Below are 19,790 nucleotides of genomic sequence, written 5' to 3'. Positions count from 1 at the left end.
CACTATCTGCCCATTCCCATTACTGAACTCTGAAGAACAAAAGTTATGACCCCCAACATCTTTAAAAAATTATGCTGTCTCGAATAAATTGTCCCCATGTCCCATTAGTGTTAATCTAAAATGCACTACAGTGAAGCCATCAAACTCTTATCTTGCCTTTTGACTAATTAATATTACTGCAGGATTCTCTATATTTAGTAATCCTACCATATTAGGATGGACACTCATGCTAGCACAATGTTAATCACATACAAATGGCAACTGTAAAAAAGTTTAATGGTGACTACTGTGTACAAGATTGGTTCTTCTCTCTCAGACACTGCAGCTGTTACTACATCCTTGAGCACTAAGAATGCAAATTATATATAGCTGCTTTTAAGTTTTAAACAATTTTATTGTATGCAGCTTCGTTTCCCAATGAACATACTTTCTATCTGACGGAGAGCCCCGCGCCTAGTGAGAATGAATTTAGATGTCTTCTGTAATGGGGGAGTATCATAAAGGATCTAACAGACTGGGTTCCACAAGATACACATCCAGAAAAGGGTGGAAGTCTTGTGAGATTTGGAGCTATGATAGGAATCCTATGCTGAGGGCTACTTCTTGTTTGCTGATTACTAGGAATCAGTCCTTCCTTCCTCTCTTACTTAGGTTGCTAAAGGCTAAACTGATTAACTACTTAGCTGCTAAGGTCTAAGTTAGTCACTGCCTTTTCCCCATACCACAGACTTGCTATTTCTTTTACTTTCCCTGCAGCAAAATATTCAGATTCGTTAAAATATACCCTTTTATACCTTTTTGGCATTAACAAGAGTTAATTTTGGGATGATAGAAAATTCGCCATTCTCCTCAACTGCAGAACCATTACTCACTTTATATTCTCATTTGCAGGTACTTCAGGAAGTTCCACAGTTATCATCCCATCTAAATTGGTCTTCCCAATGAAGACTGGCTTGGTGCGCAGTACATCTGGTGCAGTCTTTGCTGTAACCCTATGCTGAAGACCTCCAGCACTGTTTCCCCTATTCGTCAGAACAAAGGAATATGATGTTTCTGGCTTCAAATTAGTTATAAGTTTCTGAGTGGCTCGACCATCCACCTCAACGACCATTTTCCCATCATCGTAAAGGATCTAAATAGATACAAAAATTCAAGGCCTTTTAGTCACTGGAAGGAACAAAAAGTTGTAAAATATAAAAAGTTGGTACTGACACACTGAAAACATAGATGAACCCAGACATTAGTTTAAAATGGTAATCATAAACATTTTATGGTCTAAAATGTCACTGATGACAGCATGTTAATCTAGTTCTCTATTTTAAATTATTATTTTCCCTGGAAAAAAAGTGACCTCTATGACAGTGCATGTGGTATTAGACCTGTATTTGTTATCATGTGTAAAATTCTTATGATGCTGATACAAATGAGCTGAGCATTTAATATGATGTTTACATCAAGGATGTTCTGCAGACTTCCATTTATTGTAGATCTACCCATCCTTAAAGGTTCCTTGTTTTCTGAACCAGTTTTCATAATCACAGACATTCACAATTATTGTTCTCTGATGACTTTCCCCACTGGTGGGTAATATGTGCTTAATTGGCGCAGAAAAATGTATGGGCCAGGGTGCAACTTACAAAAATTTGTCTGACTGTATTATAAATAGTTGGAAGAAATAGTAAGAAACCAGGTAGGCTTCTTTTTTAGGGCAAAGGTCAAACATTGTGTTACATGCACTGCAGAGCAGAAGCTCCAAAGGAAAATTAATATTTGTCTTCCACTGTTTAGGAAGACCAGTTGCACTGAACTATAAACAAAGAGTACACAGTATGTGTAATAGCTAATATCAGTCAGTGTTTGGAATGCTGTCACTGCACTAATGATAAGGTGGAAACTTCACATTGCCTAAGAATTGATTTTAACTGGTTGGGTCAATATTGCTGATCAGCATACACATTTAAAAACAGCAGAAGCAAAATTAAACAAACAAATAAATAAATAAATAAAATCCACATGCTTAGTAAACTGCCTAACCTGCTGAACTATATCCTCCAATTTTATCCTTGATGTCTTACAAATTAGAAAACAACTTACTTTGAAAGGCATGGCAGAATTGTAATTCTCTGGAATCTCCCAAGATAGCAACACGGACGTCTTCATTACTGCTTTTACATGAAAATTTTTTGCGAACACTGCTGGAAAAGGAAAAACAATGTATTTAAACTACATCTTGAACCTTAGTGCCTGTTGCTTTTCTGCCACTACCTATAAGCTGGGGCTATTAGCTTTCCATTAAGAACAAAAAGAAATGTAATTGTTGGTCTTGCTTAAGACAATCATTTTAATACGTCATCCTTACAAAGTAATTTCATCTAAAACCATCTCAGTATGTTATATTTTTCCTTACCTGCAAATACTGTGCAGATGTTAGCCAGACTTGCTTGACATGGGATAACTGGATTCTAAGGTATCCAAAACATATTAAGATTTACATACTTTACCTTTTGTGTTGGTCGAACCTATTTACATGAATGGGCAGGTCAGTTTATTTATAGCTTCAAAAACACTGATATCCAAAGACCGACATTCCTTTAAAGGACAACGCCATAAGCAGACAAATCCTACCTTGATCCACAGGCAGTGTCCTGAACTGGACACTTGGACTATATGGACCGGGCCCTTTGCTCGTGTGGGCACGTACTTTTACATCATATGTAGTATCTGGTTTTAAGCCAGAAAGTGTCATAGTGGTATCGGCGGGAACAATGGGGAGCTCAATTGGGTGGTGTGCAACATTGATATCTCTGTATAGCAGGGTGTATTTGGTGATAATGCCATTTCGTTCGGCTAAGACTGGTGGCTGCCAAGTTAATTGGACCGACGTAGAGGTGGAGCTTTCTGAATGGAGGCTCTGAGGGAATCCACTGGGTACCTCTTCAGGAACAGAAATCTCTTTTACCATCTCCTCCCCGTAACCCACTTTATTTCTAGCAGAAAGCCTGAAGAGATAAGAAGCTCCTTTGTGAATATCTGTAGCTGTGAAGTGGTCTTCTTTCTCTGAGAACTCCAGCGTCGTAAACATATCCAAGTCTTTGCGGCCAAACTTCAGGCGGTAACCCTGCAGGGGGCCAAAGGTATCGACAGGAGGGTGCCACTGAATAAGAGCCGTGTTCATCTGTGTGTGGCTTATCACAAGCCGAGGTTTCCCTGGAACTGTAGCACAATGTTATTTAATGATGATAAATATAAATGTAAATCTGCATTTAATTATTTACACTTTTAAAATAGGAATACAGCTGTATTTGTTTTTCCCTCATTCTTTGTTCCTCAAATAACTATCTTATAAATGTTCAGAAATAACCTCTTTCTTCAGCACTATTCAGCCATACAGTATAATAGACTTGGATAGCTAAGCTAGCCATTATTTGTTGCTCTCCCCACCATTTTCCAACTACAGAGAAAAACATGAACATTCAGGGATACAGAACATATGAACACAAGTAAGGTAAAACTTCCAAACAGAAACTACCCATCTAATAATAACTGCTTGTGAAAAGGAGTGTTGTCATAAGCATTCATTAAGTTAATCAAGGGGAAAACATTTCCATTTCTGAAAGCGAAAAAAATGAAGAAATTATATGGCTGATTATGGCTAATGTATCTATGACCGTTTTGTCAGGGGTAAGGGAGAGAAAAGAACACATCTATGGTAGAAGATAAGTCAGCTGGATCTTCTTCTTAGCAGTCTTAGCACACCACCACAAGGAATCCTATCTACTTATCGTAGGTACTTCTCTTGCAATCGTTTTTGTATTTATCATTTCAATATCTCTGTGAGATTGGGAAGTAATATTATCTTCTTTTTATAGAGGCGGAACTGAGATACAAACAAACCAAATGACTTGTTTAAGGTCACACAGACTGGACTTCCCACAGGAGGGGGGGTTAAGGAGAGGGCAAATGGGGCAGTTGATCACCTGGGGCCCGGTGATTCAAAGGGATGTCTAGACTACATGCCTCTGCCAACAGAGGTATGTATATTAGACATACCAACATAGTCAATGAAGCGGGGATTTAAATATCCCTCGCTTCATTAGAATAAAAATGGCCACCGTGTTATGCTGGCTCAACTGTTTGTCGCCACAAACCGGTAGTCAAGATGGGGATTGGTCGACAATTAAAGCCTTTGCCGACCGATCTGTTATGCCTCGTGAAACGAGGTTTACAGGATCAATCGGCAAAGGCTTTCCTTGTCGACGGATCCCTGTCTTGACTGCCAGTTTGTGATGACAATCAGCTGAGCCGGCACAATGCGGCAGCAATTTTTATTCTAATGAAGTGGAGGATATTTAAATCCCCGCTTCATTGACTATGTCGGTATGTCTAATTTATATGCCTCTGTTGGCAGAGGCATGTAGTCTAGACATAACCTAAAAGGCCTGGGGCTCTTGGCCACAGCTACCGTGGCAGTAGCAGTGCTGTACCATATGCTCCAGGCAGTTTTAAGGGTTAGGGGGGTCCTGGCATGGCATATTCTGGGCAACACTGAGGGCTGGTTGCTCCAGCCCTTCCCCTTCAGCCCAAGGCACCACCGCTTCTGGGAGCCTGGAGACAGGTCCTTCTCCCCCCCATGCATTTTGCCCAGGGCCAACTATGACTGTGAATTTGCCTATGCACAGGAAATCTATGGCGAAGGAGGTATTTGACAATGAAAAGCCACGGGGCCATTCTTCCTCTTAGTTTCTGCTTACCAGCCCTTCATTTATATGTGTTTGAATTCCATGTAGACTACAAGCACCAGTTGCAAAGCTTGCCACTCTTAAGCAGCATATTATATATATGAAAACAGTTCACAACAGGAATGTCAGCTGATGCACAAGAAAAAGATGGTGCTGAGAGATGGAGAGCAGATAAAGAGAAAATGGGCTTGAGAAAAAGCACTCAACTGCATTTAAGTGGTGTAAATACAATGAAAATGGATGCAAAGGATAAAGGTGGTATTGGACAGTGACAACGCGTCAGGCTTTCCCCCGATCCTGCACCCCCCTAGCAGCCAGAACAGACTCCACTAGCCAGTAGAATAGACGGGGTTTATTGCTTCTCCAGGATACAGCACAGCATAGATGTTATGTGGCTACAGGAGTCAGGACCAGGATGCTTCAGACCCCTTGGGTTAGGGGGGTCCATCACCCCCCCCCCCCAACCCTCAACACCCAGTTTAGTCTGTTTCCTTCATGCTCTCTAGTCAGAAACTGACCCATCCCCCAACACTCACTACCTTTGTTCCATCCCTTCCCTTAACCGGTAGGACCAGTTCAGTCACTGTCATGGGGGCCCTCAAGGCAGCCCCCGCTGGGAAGTGCTTATAGACAGAGGGCAGTAGGGGTCATCCACAGCCCACAGCCCACGCATAGCAACCAGCAACTTACTGACACTACATCACATTGGCAATAAGGAGCTATTAGCTTATATTGATCCAAGTCTGACATTCAATGTTATGAATTGGAGAAATGTGAGGGTATGTCTACACTACCACCCTAGGTAGTACCATCCTAGCTTGAACTAGGGTGGCAGTGTAGACATACCCTAAAAGAATAACTTATGGGTAGAATTCATTGACCAAATTTTCACAACAAAAAAAGAGACAAACTTTTTTTTAAATCTCTTTCTCAACTGTGTATTTCAGTTCTCACGATCATAATCAATTTGCTCTATTTGCCAAAAATGTATTAATATGTCTATATTTTACTACATGTAAGGCCAAAATATTTATATTTATATTTCCTGGGAAATTTGTATCTATTTACTATTTTTGCCTTTAAAAATCTTCTCCTAATTGGGTAAAGGTAAGCATCTGAATCCATATTTAGGCACCCAAGTAAATGGCCCAATTTTCAGAGGTGATAAGCATTCACAATTAAGTTAGTTGGGACTAAGGGAAAATGGTATCACCGAAAACTAGACCACTCTGGAGCTTAAATATGGATTTAAATCCTGATCCAACAACTGTGTCACCACAGTACTCTTGTGTCTTCATGGAGGTTTCATTTATTGGCGATCCATGAAGAAGATGGGTTTGCACAAGTAAATGCAGCTGATGCACTAGGGCTTTAGGTTTTTATCTTTAAACACAAAATTGTGAACATTTTTAACTTTTATAATTACATTTATCTTTCCCTGAAATGCTGAAAAATTATCAGATTTTAAAATAAATAATTAGAATTATTAATTTGATTTTAAAATTAAATCATTAGAACTACTGATAATAAACCTAAACTGAATTTAACACTAGCGAACAAGGATGTCATTTCTTGGGAAAGATTCTGCAAACAATAAGCTCTTTTTCCATTACTCTTTTCATAAATCTTGGCCATTGTCTATAACATAACTGGAAATGTAGTTTATTTGTACAGCCATTTACAACAGAATCTTCGTTTTTAAAGCCTACTTCGTGTCCAAATAGGAACCCAAACTCTTTATACAATTTCTCCCTACTTTCTATAGTGTGAAATATATGTCTCTGAATAGTTCTGACCTTTCCCCACCGAGGGATACAAGTCAGCCATGGAGCAGAGAAAAGTTGTGTATGGTACTGCAGGTCATATTTTTCAATGTATTATAACTATTATTGAAGCCAATGGAGCATAAGCAAGAGAAGAGCCCACAAAATAAGAATAATAACTCCTTCAGATTTTTAGAGGAGAGATTGCTAGAAGCTGTCACTAAATTATTTATGCTATAAATTGTTTTTATTCCTTTGGCAGCCCTCACATTTAAGACTATTTTTTTAAGTTTGATTGGTGGTGCCTACATAAAAGAGGTAAGAATTACAGCTATTTCTGGAGCAGAATAGATAAGTTAGCAATGCTTGTCTAACCATTACAAAAATAATTTTGAAAAGTAAAATTTCACTTATAGTGTCTAATGGCAAAAACAATACATGCCCATTATATCTTCATATATCATGTACTCTTGGTTATCCTCTTTAGTTAATAATTGAATTAATTTTTTAAAAATACAAACTTTTTTTCTAGTTTCTTTTTACTAGAAATCTTTAAGGCAACATTTTCCTAAAAGTATGCAAGTGTCATTACTTATTTTTTTTATAATCCTACTGGTGAGAATGCAAAATTTTGTCAGGACTTTCAGGAACGACAGTTTCCCAGTGATTGTACTAGACAATAGAGACCGACTTCAACCAATAATCTCTGGTTAAGTATAAATGAAATTCATGTACTGTGGCAAACCTCTGGCCATGCCCTGAGGGTCCTGCGCTTCCTGGAGGTAACTGTTTACCTCAGAAGCTTACTGTGACCCTCCACACCCACTTTTGCCCTTTACTAGAGGCAAATGTCAAAATTTACTAAGCCATTCTCATTATAGGCTAGTCCATAGTTTGGGGTAAAATCCCTCCATATTCCTGCCTTTGGGCAGACTCTGTAATGGTGTCAGGAGGGTTGGGGGAAACCTGAGCCCACCCACTACTCTGGGACTGTAAGGTAATGGCAACTCTCAGCATTTTCTTCTCTCCCAGTCTTGCAGCCTTTCCCCGGGCCACCCCAAACAATCCCTCTCCGTACCTTCTTCCTAGTACTTGAACAATCCTTCCTGCTCCTCCACAGCACTCTGTTATACTCTCAGTCCTTCACTCTTTCAGTGTAGCTCCTCTCTCTCAGTCCTTGGCCTTCTCTCTTGCTCCTCCTGAGAGGAAGCCTTTTAAATTGGTGCAGGTTGCCCTGATTAGTCTACTATTTCAGGCAAGTTTTTAATTGGCCCCTGCTGCCTGCCTGCTTTGATTATGTGGTGGTAGTGCCTGGCCAATTCACTTAGGGATCAGAAAACTATTCATCCAGTTTCCTGTATATTTGTCCTCCAGAAGCTACTGTGGCCAGCTGCCCTGGGTCTGTCACAGAACTTATGAAGAGGACATTCTCTGAATTTCTATGGAATTGCATCTTCATATCCATCCAGCAGGATATCGCTAAAACACCAAGTTACCTTACAACCAAGTCCAAACTGGGAATCTAAAATATGAGGGACTTGGGCTGGTATGATGAGATGCTGCAAATACTGCATCACAGGGTCCCCCAGAAGCAACAGCACTGTGTCAAACTCGCCGTTCACCATATACAGTGTATGATATAAGGCTCACCTTCTATCCAGGCTTTTTGTTGGTAATATAAATTTTGGACCTGATTTTCCTCTCAATAAAAACAGTATTACAGTTATATCAGTGATTTGCACTTGTGTGAATGAGCAGAGAATCAGGCCTGTTCAGAGCAAAGCTGATATATTTAGTATGTCATGAAAACCACAAAGCAAAAATGCAAAAGTTTGACACTCACAGCTTATTTATATTTTAATTTTCACAACATGTAGGGAGTGAGCAGAAGAACTGTGCATCACTCTCATCCCCTAGCTTGTGAGTATTCATGATCCTGGCAACTACTCACTCTGCTCTTACACTGTTGTAGTTACTTCTATACAGTCTCCCCTTTGATATGCTCCTAAATACCTTGCACTGCTTAAATTATATCACTCACACTTAGTAGGGATTGAAGCATGTTAGCAGGACCGTTACGTCTCAGGAGCAGCACAAATGGTAGGGGTGAAATAAAAGGAGCTTGCAGCACTGAGCACCAGGTGAGTTGGGGAAGAAGTGCAGAAGGATTGGGAAAGAGAATGAAGTAAAAGAGGGAGCAATGAGTCAGACAAAGCAAAAACAAACCAGAAACCAAAGAACAAGGAGTCTGACAAGAGCATAACTGTGAATATGGCAAGTGAAATTTGAGAAGAAATTACTTCCAGTTCTGTCCTGTGCTTCAGTTCCTTGGTAAGATAGTAACTGTACGGTACCTCACTTTAAACATTTGGGGTTAAACTTCCCCACTGGCATAAACTCACTGAAATGACAAATAGTTTAGCCTTTTAGGGTCCTTTGTTTATTTGATATGTGTAGTTTTATCCTAGTTATATATGGCAATATTTTGTGGTACATCAATATGAATTGTACAACAGGTTTGATACAATCAGTGAAATCTTAGTTATATGAGACCTTGCTAGACACTCTGTTGTCAAATCTTTTCTGAGAAGTGAAGAAAGATTGACAGCTAGTGTATGCAAATAATGAAGTGTGCAGTTAGAGAAATGTGCATTAGTATTGCACTTTTGCAATTCATGAAAAACTGTAAAATACATAGTTGTAGAAACAATTAATAAGGCTGCCCACAAAGCTGAAGACATTTTTTCTAGGTACTAGAAAGGGTATTTTATTCATCTATCCATATATTAAACAAAAGAGCATCTGTCTGTCTGAGAGCCCATTTGTTCAAGCACTCCTCCTAAACTTTAAGAGCTAAGACCACCATATTTGGTATGTAGCTTCATCAGGGGCAGAGTTTCAGGAGCGGGATGTGTGTGGCCGGGGGTGGGGGGGGGGGGGAAGGTAGCAGCTGTGTGCCCCGGAATGTGGCTAACTTTTCTTAACTGAAGGGAGTTCACCAATCTGGTGTGAGAGGCATGTACAGAATCCAAGTACTTTCCCTTCATTCCCTGATAGTCTGGGGGAAAGTGATGGAAAGCAAGCTGTGTCCTGGAGTGCACAGCTGGTGTCCCGCCTGCCATCCCAAAATTCCACCCTTGAGCTTCATCTTATATCAATTTAAAGCAAGGTCAAGGTTTGTTTGCACCAGGACAATAGGATATGCCTGGAACTTGACAGTTTTTCATAAAATAGAAAGAAGGGGGTCTGGTAGGAGGGTGTTATTGCATGGAATGACCACAAGTGGGCAACAAATACCCCAGCAGGAAGCCACTGGCTGGCAGCAGCCAACACCCCAGCCTGCCCCAGGGAGTAGCTTTTGGCCATTTCACAGCCCTTGCTGCTCCCGGGCCTGCCTCAGGGAATGCAGGTGGGTAGCTTCTGCAGCTCGCCTTGCCACTGAGCTTGTGCAATCCCTCTCCCCATTCCTGGGTCTCCTCTGTGCCTCCCACCACTGTCTGGCACTGGAAAGAAGCTGACAGCCCCTCCCCTGCTCTGGTCCAGCAGCCAAGGTGCACAGCCTCTCTCCCACCCCAGACCTGGGTAACGCCAGTTAAGTCTTCTAATGGAGAAATATTTAAATAATTTTACTTGTGACAGTAGCAAGTTTGAATAAAGACTTTATAGAAATATGATTGTTGATACTAAAAATGACTATAAGCCAGGAATCTGAATATGGTATGGAAAGTACATTCTTGAATGGAGACCTCAGTCAAATATCATTACCCTCTATCAACTGAGGTTAATGGAAGCTCACACTTGGCCAGTCTTCCCTGTATATAAATATAAACTATTTTTAAAATACTAAATAGATACAGTAAAACAGTTAATTATCACCAACTGATTTTTAACATAGCGAGTTTTCACTGGAAAATATATAGAGTCTGATTTTCCTCCCATGAACACTGTTTTAAAGAGATGTAATTGAACTGAATTTAACGAATATATCTCTTTTAAAGCAAGGGAAAATGAGAATAGCAAGTCAGGCTCTTAATTTGTTTTGTAGTAATTTTCGACAGTTCCTTTGTAGAAACACCCAATTAAATGAAAGCTGTCAGAAGTTGACAGGCCTCAAATTGGAATTATTAGATTTGCTTTGGTGTGTGAGTTTGGAAAAGTGCAAGTGCATCATTCCTCCATCTGCCTGCTCCATTCTTGTTAAAAGGCAGAATTTGAAATCTGTCTGTACATCTGAAGGCAGGGTCTGAAATCTGTCTGTAGTATGCTCATCATTCCCTTTTCTAAATGCCTATACAAGAATCTTCTCTATTACAGATATAAACCATAGCCAGGTCTAACACAGTGGATAGAGCAGCAAAATGTTAAGTTCCTGTTTGTGTGCTGGTAGGTGTGGATATTTACCAATTTGCCATGGCATCTAGTAGAGTAAAGGTACAAGACTAACTGTGTATTCTGTATAACAGCACACCAGTGATATAAGTCAGAGTAGTGGAATTTCATTACAACCTTTGTTGTGGAGAGTTTATAGATTTTTTTGACTACCTAGGGAGTTCTGTTTTGTTTTAATAAAGGAGTGGGACAGAAAATTTGGGTCTATCAATGTTGATATTGCTTTTCTATGATCAATGAAGACACCATCCACTGAAGATGGAAGTTTTACTTGTGTCATTACATATCCTACAACTATGGTTAGAGACTGGAATTAATTCGATTGATCAAAATAACATTGAAAGGAATGTGTTTATTATTGCTGGGAACTGAGTTTTGGAAAACACTGTGGGTCAAGTTTTGCTTTTCCTAAGGCAGAACCAAAAGGGGCCCAGGAATGAGTCGTGCTTTGTCTTAACTGGAAGAGTTCATTGGAGAGGGGGATCTAAATAAAATATATTCAGCATGTTAGTGATGAGAAGGGAAGGTACTGGGGAAGACAGAATGATTCACCTAGTCATTACATTTGAGATTTTCCTAAAGAATCTAGGAGAATATAGCTGTATTTTCCACTGAAATTACTTGAAGATGTGTATCTAAATCCACTAAACTTCTTTGAAAATTTTGGCATGGGTAGTTACAACATACAAACTTTTTGACTTCCCAGATTTACATAATCCATTGATTAGTGTTGTGATAGCTTATGATCATGTTAGAGAGCTGTTATACAGTAATTTATCCTGATAGGTATTTTTATGGCCATGTTTTAAAACTGAAGAAAATGAACATTTGTAAGGGAAGTAATAGTGCCATCTCTCCATTACTACAGGGAATTAAATTCTAAATGTCTAATTCCTCAAAAACTATTTTTGGGGAAGGGGCGAAGGGTGCTGTCCATTTGGAGAATACTTTTTGCTCCTGCTTCCTGCAGTCCACTTTGATTCTTTGGCATCTGTAAGAACAATCCTCATTTTGTCACTGACTGATTTTCCCCTTTCTTGCAAAATATATTGTGGGGTGGAGGAAAGAGAATAACTAACAGGAAGTTAGTGGTTCAAACAGTATTTTTCTGCTACATCATAAATTTAGATAGGGACTAGGATGAGAACTGGTCCCATTTTTTGGTTCAAATCAAAAAAGTTCCATCTGCTCGCAAATCAAATTCTTCATAGATATACTTCACAGAATACTAGGACTGGAAGGGGCCTCGAGAGGTCATCGAGTCCAGTCCCCTGTCCTCATGGCAGGACCCAGTACTGTCTAGACCATCCCTGATAGACATTTATCTAACCTACTCTTAAATATCTCCACAGATGGAGATTCCACAACCTCCCTAGGCAATGTATTCCAGTGTTTAACCACCCTGACAGGAATTTTTTCGCAATGTTGAACCAAAACCTCCCTGGCTGCAATTTAAGCCCATTGCTTCTTGTTCTATCCTCAGAGGCCAGGAAGAACAATTTTCCTCCCTCCTCCTTGTGACACCCTTTTAGATACCTGAAAATTGTTATCATGTCCCATCTCAGTCTTCTTCTTTCCAAACTAAACAAGCTCAATTCTTTCAGCCTTCCTTCATAGGTCATGTTCTCTAAACCTTTAATCATTCTTGCTGCTCTTCTCTGGACCCTCTCCAATTTCTCCACATCTTCCTTGAAATGTGGCACCCAGAACTGGGCACAATATGCCAATTGAGGACTAATCAGCGCAGAGTAGAGCAGAAGAATGACTTCTCATGTCATGCTCACAATACAGCTGTTAATGCATCCTAGAATCATATCTGCTTTTTTGGCACCACACTGTTGACTCATATTTAGCTTGTGGTCCACTATAACCCTTAGATCCCTTCCTGCTGTACTCCTTCCTAGACTGTTACTTCCCATTCTGCATGTGTGAAACTGATTGTTCCTTCCTAAGTGAAGCACTCTGCATTTGTCCTTATTAAACTTCATCGGCTACGTCTACACTGGCCCCTTTTCCGGAAGGGGCATGTAAATTTCATGAATCGTCGTAGGGAAATCCACGGGGGATTTAAATATCCCCCGCGGCATTTAAATAAAAATGTCCACCGCTTTTTTCCGGCTTTTAAAAAAGCCGGAAAAGAGCGTCTACACTGGCCCCGATCCTCCGGAAAAAGTGCCCTTTGAAGTAGGAATAAGACCCTCCAGAAAAGGGCACTTTTTCCGGAGGATCGGGGCCAGTGTAGACGCTCTTTTCCGGCTTTTTTAAAAGCCGGAAAAAAGCGGCGGACATTTTTATTTAAATGCCGCGGGGGATATTTAAATCCCCCGCGGATTTCCCTACGACGATTCATGAAATTTACATGCCCCTTCCGGAAAAGGGGCCAGTGTAGACGTAGCCCATCCTGTTTACCTCAGACCATTTCTCCAGTTTTTCCAGATCATTTTGAACTATGACCCTGTCCTCCAAAGTGGTTGCAACCCCTCCCAACTTGGTATCGTCTGCAAACTTAATAAGCGTACTCTCTATGCAAATATCTAAATCATTGATGAAGATATTGAATAGAACCGGTCCCAAAACAGACTCCTGTGGAACCCCATTTGTTATACCTTTCCAGCAGGATTGTGAAACATTAATAACTATTCTCTGAGAACAGTTATCCAGCCACCCACCTTATAGTAGCCCCATCTAAGTTGTATTTGCCTAGTTTATTGATATGAATAACATGCGAGACTGTATCAAATGCCTTACTAAAGTCTAGGTATACCACGTCCACCACCTCTCCCCTATCCACAAAGCTCATTATACTATCAAAGAAAGCTATCAGATTGGTTTGACATGATTTGTTATTTACAAATCCATGCTGGCTGTTCACTATCACCTTATTATCTTCCAAGTGTTTGCGGATGAATTCCTTAATTACTTGCTCAATTATCTTTCCTGGCACAGAAGTTAAACTGACTGGTCTGTAGTTTCCTGGGTTGTTCTTATTTCCCTTTTTATAGATGAGCACTATATTTGCTCTTTTCATCTTCTGGAAGCTGTCCTGTCTCCCATGATTTTCCAAAGATGATAGCTAAAGGCTCAGATACCTCCTTTATCAGCTCCTTGAGTATTCTAGGATGCATTTCATCAGGCCCTGGAGACTTGCAGACATCTAACTTTTCTAAGTGATTTTTAAATTTTATCTTCTAAACATAACCCCTTCCCACTAACATTCACTATGTTAGGCATTCCTCCTTCAGACTTCTCGGTGAAAACCGAAACAAAGAAGTAATTAAGCATCTCTGCCATTTCCAAGTTTCCTGTTACTGTTTCTCCCTCCTCACTGAGCAATTGGCCTACCCTGTCCTTGATCTTCCTCTTGCTTCTCATATATTTATAGAATGTCTTCTTTTTTCCCCAGTATCCTTCATTTGCACTAGGGAGTTTCCATATACCAGTTACTGCAAGTTGAGACACAGCCAATTCAGAGATGAAGGGATATCCAAGTATTACCTGCACCAGTAGTAGACACTAGTTTAGGCTTGCTACGTGCTCCGTCTCCTTTTGTTGTATAGGCTGTCACAGTGAGGGAGTATGTAGTTTCAGGCTGTAGTCCAGAAATGACCATTTCCTGAGATAAAATAAAACAAGAACATAATTGAAAATTAATTCTTCGTTAGGAAAGTACAGAATCATCTAGTCAATTGCTACATAGCATATAAAGGGCATACACTTTTGTGCTACCTGTAATGAAGATACACACTGAAGCAGATCAGAAGAATATTTTGCAAGTGTGACACACTGTAATGTAGCATGTTTCACTTTTTAACATAAAACAAACAGGGCATTTCTGAGTAGCATGTTTCAGATAGTTTTATATGGCTTATGGCCAAGGACTGTGTGTTGTGACCAGTGCAATAATCATCCTGAAATGCACTGTCTGGAGAGTCTTATTGCTATTGCAAATTTAATGCAAATATAAAAATCAGAAACACAGTTTGACCTGGCCAATATTGACAGATATAAAATCACTAGCAATAAGTCAGAGAGCTCCAGTTTTGTTCACACTTCTAAAGCTATTCCAAAGTACACTAGAAACACTATTTGACTTCATATAAATTTCACAACTACTTATATTTGTTACAGCACTCAGAGGGGTAGCCATGTTAGTCTGTAACTTTAAAAACAATGAATAGTCTGTTGCACCTTAGAGAATAACATAAATATATAGACTTCTAAGCTTTCATGGGTAAAAAAAAATCCCTTCATGAAGTGGGATTTACCCACAAAAGCTCATGATTCTACATATTTTTGTTAGTCTCTGAAGTGTCACAGCACTACTCGTTGCTATAGCACTGCTCGTCTAGGGATCTCAAAGTGCTTTACAAATTGTTAACTCCTTAAAATCTCAAAGAATCACCCAATCATCATTGAGAGAGCAAACCCCAGAGCTCTTGGGCAAAGTACAGGAGCCACAGAGGGGACAATTCCTAATCAATACAAAGAACAGGATGTAACAGATGCAAAAACAAGAGAGAACTTCTCTCTCTCTCTCTCTCTCTCTCTCTCTCTCTCTCTCACACACACACACAATCTCAAATAAAAACATTTTTCTTGCTCTAAAGGCAGCAAGAGAAAGATATGCCTTGATATATCAATCCAGTTGATAAGCATTATTAGTCTATTACTGATTCATGGGTGAACAGAAAAGTCTGTTTATCCAAAGTCACACAGGTATCATGGCTTCCCTTTCTCCATTGTGACCACTAACTTGCCCTCCTACTCAATTCTGTGTGGCTGAGTGGACTTAAATTAATTTCAGAATTGATAAAGGAATGGCACATTTCAGTGTCAAGGATAAATGCAAGCACGTCATAAATCTGGTCCTATATTTTTGCTCACTTTTTAGCAGTACCAAAATTACACTGGAAACACTTGAATCGGAAACCCTGGGAAACAGGTTAAATATTTTGCTGGGCCAGGAAGGGCTCTGTAGGGCGTGTGCGTGAGGGGATGGAAGTGGGGGGGCATATCTGTTGTACCACTCCTAGGGGCACAGGTGACGTCACACGCCCCGTCATTCCCAGACACTGCCCCTGCCACTGTGGGAGCAGTGAGGAAAAGCCTCAGGGGAAGCAGGTTTGCATGCTGCCATTCCCCTAACTGGAGTGGAAGGGGAAGCGGCAGCGCACAGAGCTGCTTCCTCTTTTGCCTGCCATGGTCCATGCCGTGGGTGTTGCAGAGTTAGGGACATCCAGAGAACAGAGTAGGGATGTAAAATCCCCCGTTAATCAGTGAACTGTTTAAACCCTACATTCAACTGGTTAACTGATTAAACTGGATTCCACTCCTGTCTCCCCTCCCCTTCACTGGGCTGCTGGCTTCTCCTCCTATCTCCCCTCACTCTGGGAGGCCGGCAGAAGGAACCAGCATCACAGCACCTGGGAGGGCTTGCTCCTGCTCCCCTCTTGCCGCATGCTGCTGATCCCTGGAGGGCTGAAGCAGCCTTCTACCCATAGCCAGTTGTGGGTAGGGTGGCTGCTCCCGGGTACCAGTTCACCGTTCACATCCCTAGTATGGAGGTTCAAATGCATAGATAACAATAAAAAGGGATGGGTGAAATACTGGTTGAAACTCCATAATTAGGACTTCCCTAGTCCAGCAACACCTCTGGTCTGGCATCGACAGGATAACCCCATGGGAGCACTCATGGGAATAAGCCCAGTGGGATGGGGCCAGGAGCATTGCCAGTCTAACAGGCTGAGAGAGCAGAGCCTTGGGCAGCAGCAAAGCCAACGGGGAAGAGTGGAGCCCCTGGTTCCTGGGTGAGGGCTGCAGCAGACCACTGGGTGGAGGAAGGCTCTGGGGGAATCGTGAAGCCCTGGCCAGCAGCAGAGCTGCTGGGGAGAAAGCGAAGCTACTGGGGGGAGAGCAGAGCCCTAGGTGTCAGTGGAGCCATCTGGGAGAGAGTGGAGCCCCTGAATGCCAGGGGGAGAGTGGCACTCCAGGTGGAAGTGGAGTCACCGGGGGGAAATCTGAGCCCCAGGTGGCAGCAGAGCTGCTGGGGAGAAAGTGGAGCCCCTGGACACTGGGGGGGAGGGTAGATCCAGGAGAGTGGAGAGTGAAGCCCCAGGCAGCATTGGAGCTGCAGAGGAAAAAGTGGAGCTCCTGACTGCAGGGGGAAAGCAGAGCCCCTGCCGCATTGACCTCCCCTTGTTTGGCAAATTCCCTGGTTTGGAACCAGTCAGGTTCTGAGGGTGCTGGACCAGGGCAGTTCAACCTTAACTTCTAATAATAATGGAGAATGCCTATCTCATAGAACTGGAAGGGACCTTGAAAGGTGATCGAGTCCAGTCCCCTGCCTTCACAGCAGGACCAAGTACTATTCCTGATGAATTTTTGCCCCAAATCCCTTAATGGCCTCCGCAAGGATTGAACTCACAACCCTGGGTTTAGGAGGCCAACGCTCAAACCACTGAGCTATCCCAATCTTTCAAAAGGCAATTACAAATGATGGCGACAACTTAAAACTATAAAAGCAAAACAAAGGATGGTTTTCCTTTAAATAATGATTAACACACTAGCCTCATTTGCAGGAAGTTGTATTCTACCATGTGCAAGGATAAATAAATGCATACACTAGGGTCTTTAAAAAAGGCAATTTGAATGTAATAAGCACATTACTTAGGCCATAAATGCCATGGGACATTTGGCTTCCTTGGTTCAACTGTGGAGTATACAAAATAGACGCATGTTGCAAACAAAAAAAAAGATGAATTTGCACTTCTGCTATTCACTGAGTACAACAAAACCTGAAGGGTGATGAACTACTACGCAAATCCAAACTATTTTGTTTTCTTTCTGTAATACTTTCTTTTAAAGCATAGTTCCTTTGGTTGCATTGCCAGGCAAAATTAGTTACAGCCAACAAAACCAACAAACTCACAAAACAATTTTGTGCATTCCAGCACCATGCCAAACTCACAGAACAAAACAAAGCAGAAAAAACTGAGAAAAATTTCAATAGTATGTTAGTACATGCATTTATGCATATGACAAAAACAGTTACAAAATAGAAAGAGGTTAAAAAAAACACACACACTTTTTGTCTGACCAGTCAACAATTACTCACATGTTCAGCAGTATCATCATATTCCCACTGATTGAGAGTAAAGAATATTGGGGAAAAAAACAAAAGAAATGAAGAGAGGTTTGTAGCCTCATTGAGGCAATTTTGTTGTTCTTAGTAAAACAAAACAAAACAAATCCCCCAAATCCTCAAAGATTGGCTGGCAAAATCAGATATTATTTGGAACTCTGGGTAATTAAATTAGGATGGGCATTTTCAATTCCGTATTTATTCATGGAGTGGTGCTAATTTTTAAACTGTTCTTTCCTGGGGTAAAAGAACGGCATATTCCCTAATACTGAATGCTATTATTGCTCGGTCATATTTTATAACTATTAATGGAAGCCACCCATATAGAATAAATGGATGCCTGTTTTTTTAATCCTATAATACAAGGCAACATTAATTTTCATTTCAATTTCACCTGCCCAAATTATGTCAGTGCTTCTATTTTGATTCATAATTGGAACGTGTATACATATTTGAAATGGAGTAAAGAAACCCTATTACTACCATTTGGTTTTTCGTGAATGCACATGCAGGGAAATAAATGTGAGGGGATTAGAATGAACCAAGGGGGTACTAACAATTAAGAGCTGAATATTAAAGAAAACCTTCAAATGAGCAGGTTTGGCTTTGGCATGAATGATGTTTTGGTGCCAACATTGCACTCTTTCTCTAGTTCCATCTACTCCAGTTTAAAATGGAGTCAGACCTAGCCACACAGAGCTTGGAAGCAGATATCTGGGCAAAAGAATCATAGAACACTAGAACTAGAAAAGACCTCGAGAGGTCATGAAGTCCAGTCCCCTGCCTTCATGGCAGGACTCAGTATCATCTATACCATACATGATAGATGTCTATCTAATCTACTCTTAAATATCTCCAGAGATGGAGATTCCACAACCTCCCTAGGCAACTCAAGGGCTTATTGTTTCCTTTCACTTAATTGCAAATTTTCAGTAAACCACAGGCATTTATGGTTCATTTTGTTTAAATTGTCAGAGCACAATATTTGGCAAATAAACAAACACATACATATGCAAAACTATAAAATGGATCTCTTGAGAGCTGAGACAATGCTGTTTGTTTAGGTATGTCCACAAAACTGAAGGAACAAAAGACCTGTGCCTCCCTTCTCACATGCATAGGCATGTGCACGGGGCATGCCAAATGTTCCCAGGCACACCCTAATGTCTCGGGTCGGGTAGTGGCTGCTGGACGAGAGGGATTTGTGATGGGGCGCCACAGCCCCTCACTTTAAATTCCCCATGGCCATCTACTGGGCACTGTGGGGCAGAGAGAGCACATGCGCAGCGTGCTCAAACACTGCACAACAGGTGAGAGGGAAGACGCCCGGGCGTGGCATGACATCACGGCTCGGGACTTTAAAACCTCGCGGCCCAGAAGCAGTTGGGCCTGACTACAGATGCTGGCCGACCCGAGCCATTTTTGCACCCCGGGCCCCGCCCGTCCCTGGCAGCACTGCACGGTGCCCCGGGGGCGCACCGGACTAGGGCCTGGCCGCCCTGTAGCTTGGGTTGGCTCTGACTCCAGCCCCGTGAATTGGAAGGCAGAAGCCGAAGGTAAGGGAGGGGAGGGGAAAGGGAAAAATAAGAGGAAGGGGTGGGAGAGGAAAGGACTTGTGCTGAAGGGAGGGGGGCAGATCAGGAGAAGAAAGGGGAAGGAACCAAGGGACAGGGTAGAGGTGAGACAAATGCCAGGGGGCCAAGTGGAGACAATGAGGAAAAGGGCAGGAGGGGAGGTGTCAGTGGGATGGGGGACAGG

At 41.4% G+C, this 19,790-nt stretch overlaps 1 protein-coding gene across 17 annotated transcripts in view; it reads right to left on the bottom strand.

Moving 5' to 3' along the window:
* PTPRD (protein tyrosine phosphatase receptor type D) overlaps nucleotides 1-19,790 on the bottom strand; it is a 1,779,541-nt gene that overhangs the window by 132,976 nt on the left and 1,626,775 nt on the right. For 8 of the 17 annotated variants that reach the window (XM_075931585.1, XM_075931599.1, XM_075931586.1 and 5 more), the window contains 5 exons: nucleotides 18,006-18,032; nucleotides 14,387-14,504; nucleotides 2,626-3,213; nucleotides 2,095-2,195; nucleotides 873-1,132 (listed from right to left, as the gene is read on the bottom strand). In XM_075931585.1, coding sequence (XP_075787700.1) covers nucleotides 873-1,132; nucleotides 2,095-2,195; nucleotides 2,626-3,213; nucleotides 14,387-14,504; nucleotides 18,006-18,032 — 1,094 coding nt within the window. The remainder of the gene's footprint in view (nucleotides 1-872; nucleotides 1,133-2,094; nucleotides 2,196-2,625; nucleotides 3,214-14,386; nucleotides 14,505-18,005; nucleotides 18,033-19,790) is intronic. The other 9 variants (XM_075931590.1, XM_075931596.1, XM_075931591.1 and 6 more) reach the window with 3 other exon arrangements.

This window comes from Pelodiscus sinensis, chromosome 6 (genome assembly GCF_049634645.1).
Source record: "Pelodiscus sinensis isolate JC-2024 chromosome 6, ASM4963464v1, whole genome shotgun sequence".
NCBI lineage: Eukaryota > Metazoa > Chordata > Testudines > Trionychidae > Pelodiscus > Pelodiscus sinensis.
Note: the sequence above shows the minus strand (reverse complement) of the source record. Positions and strands in the feature narration are given on the sequence as shown.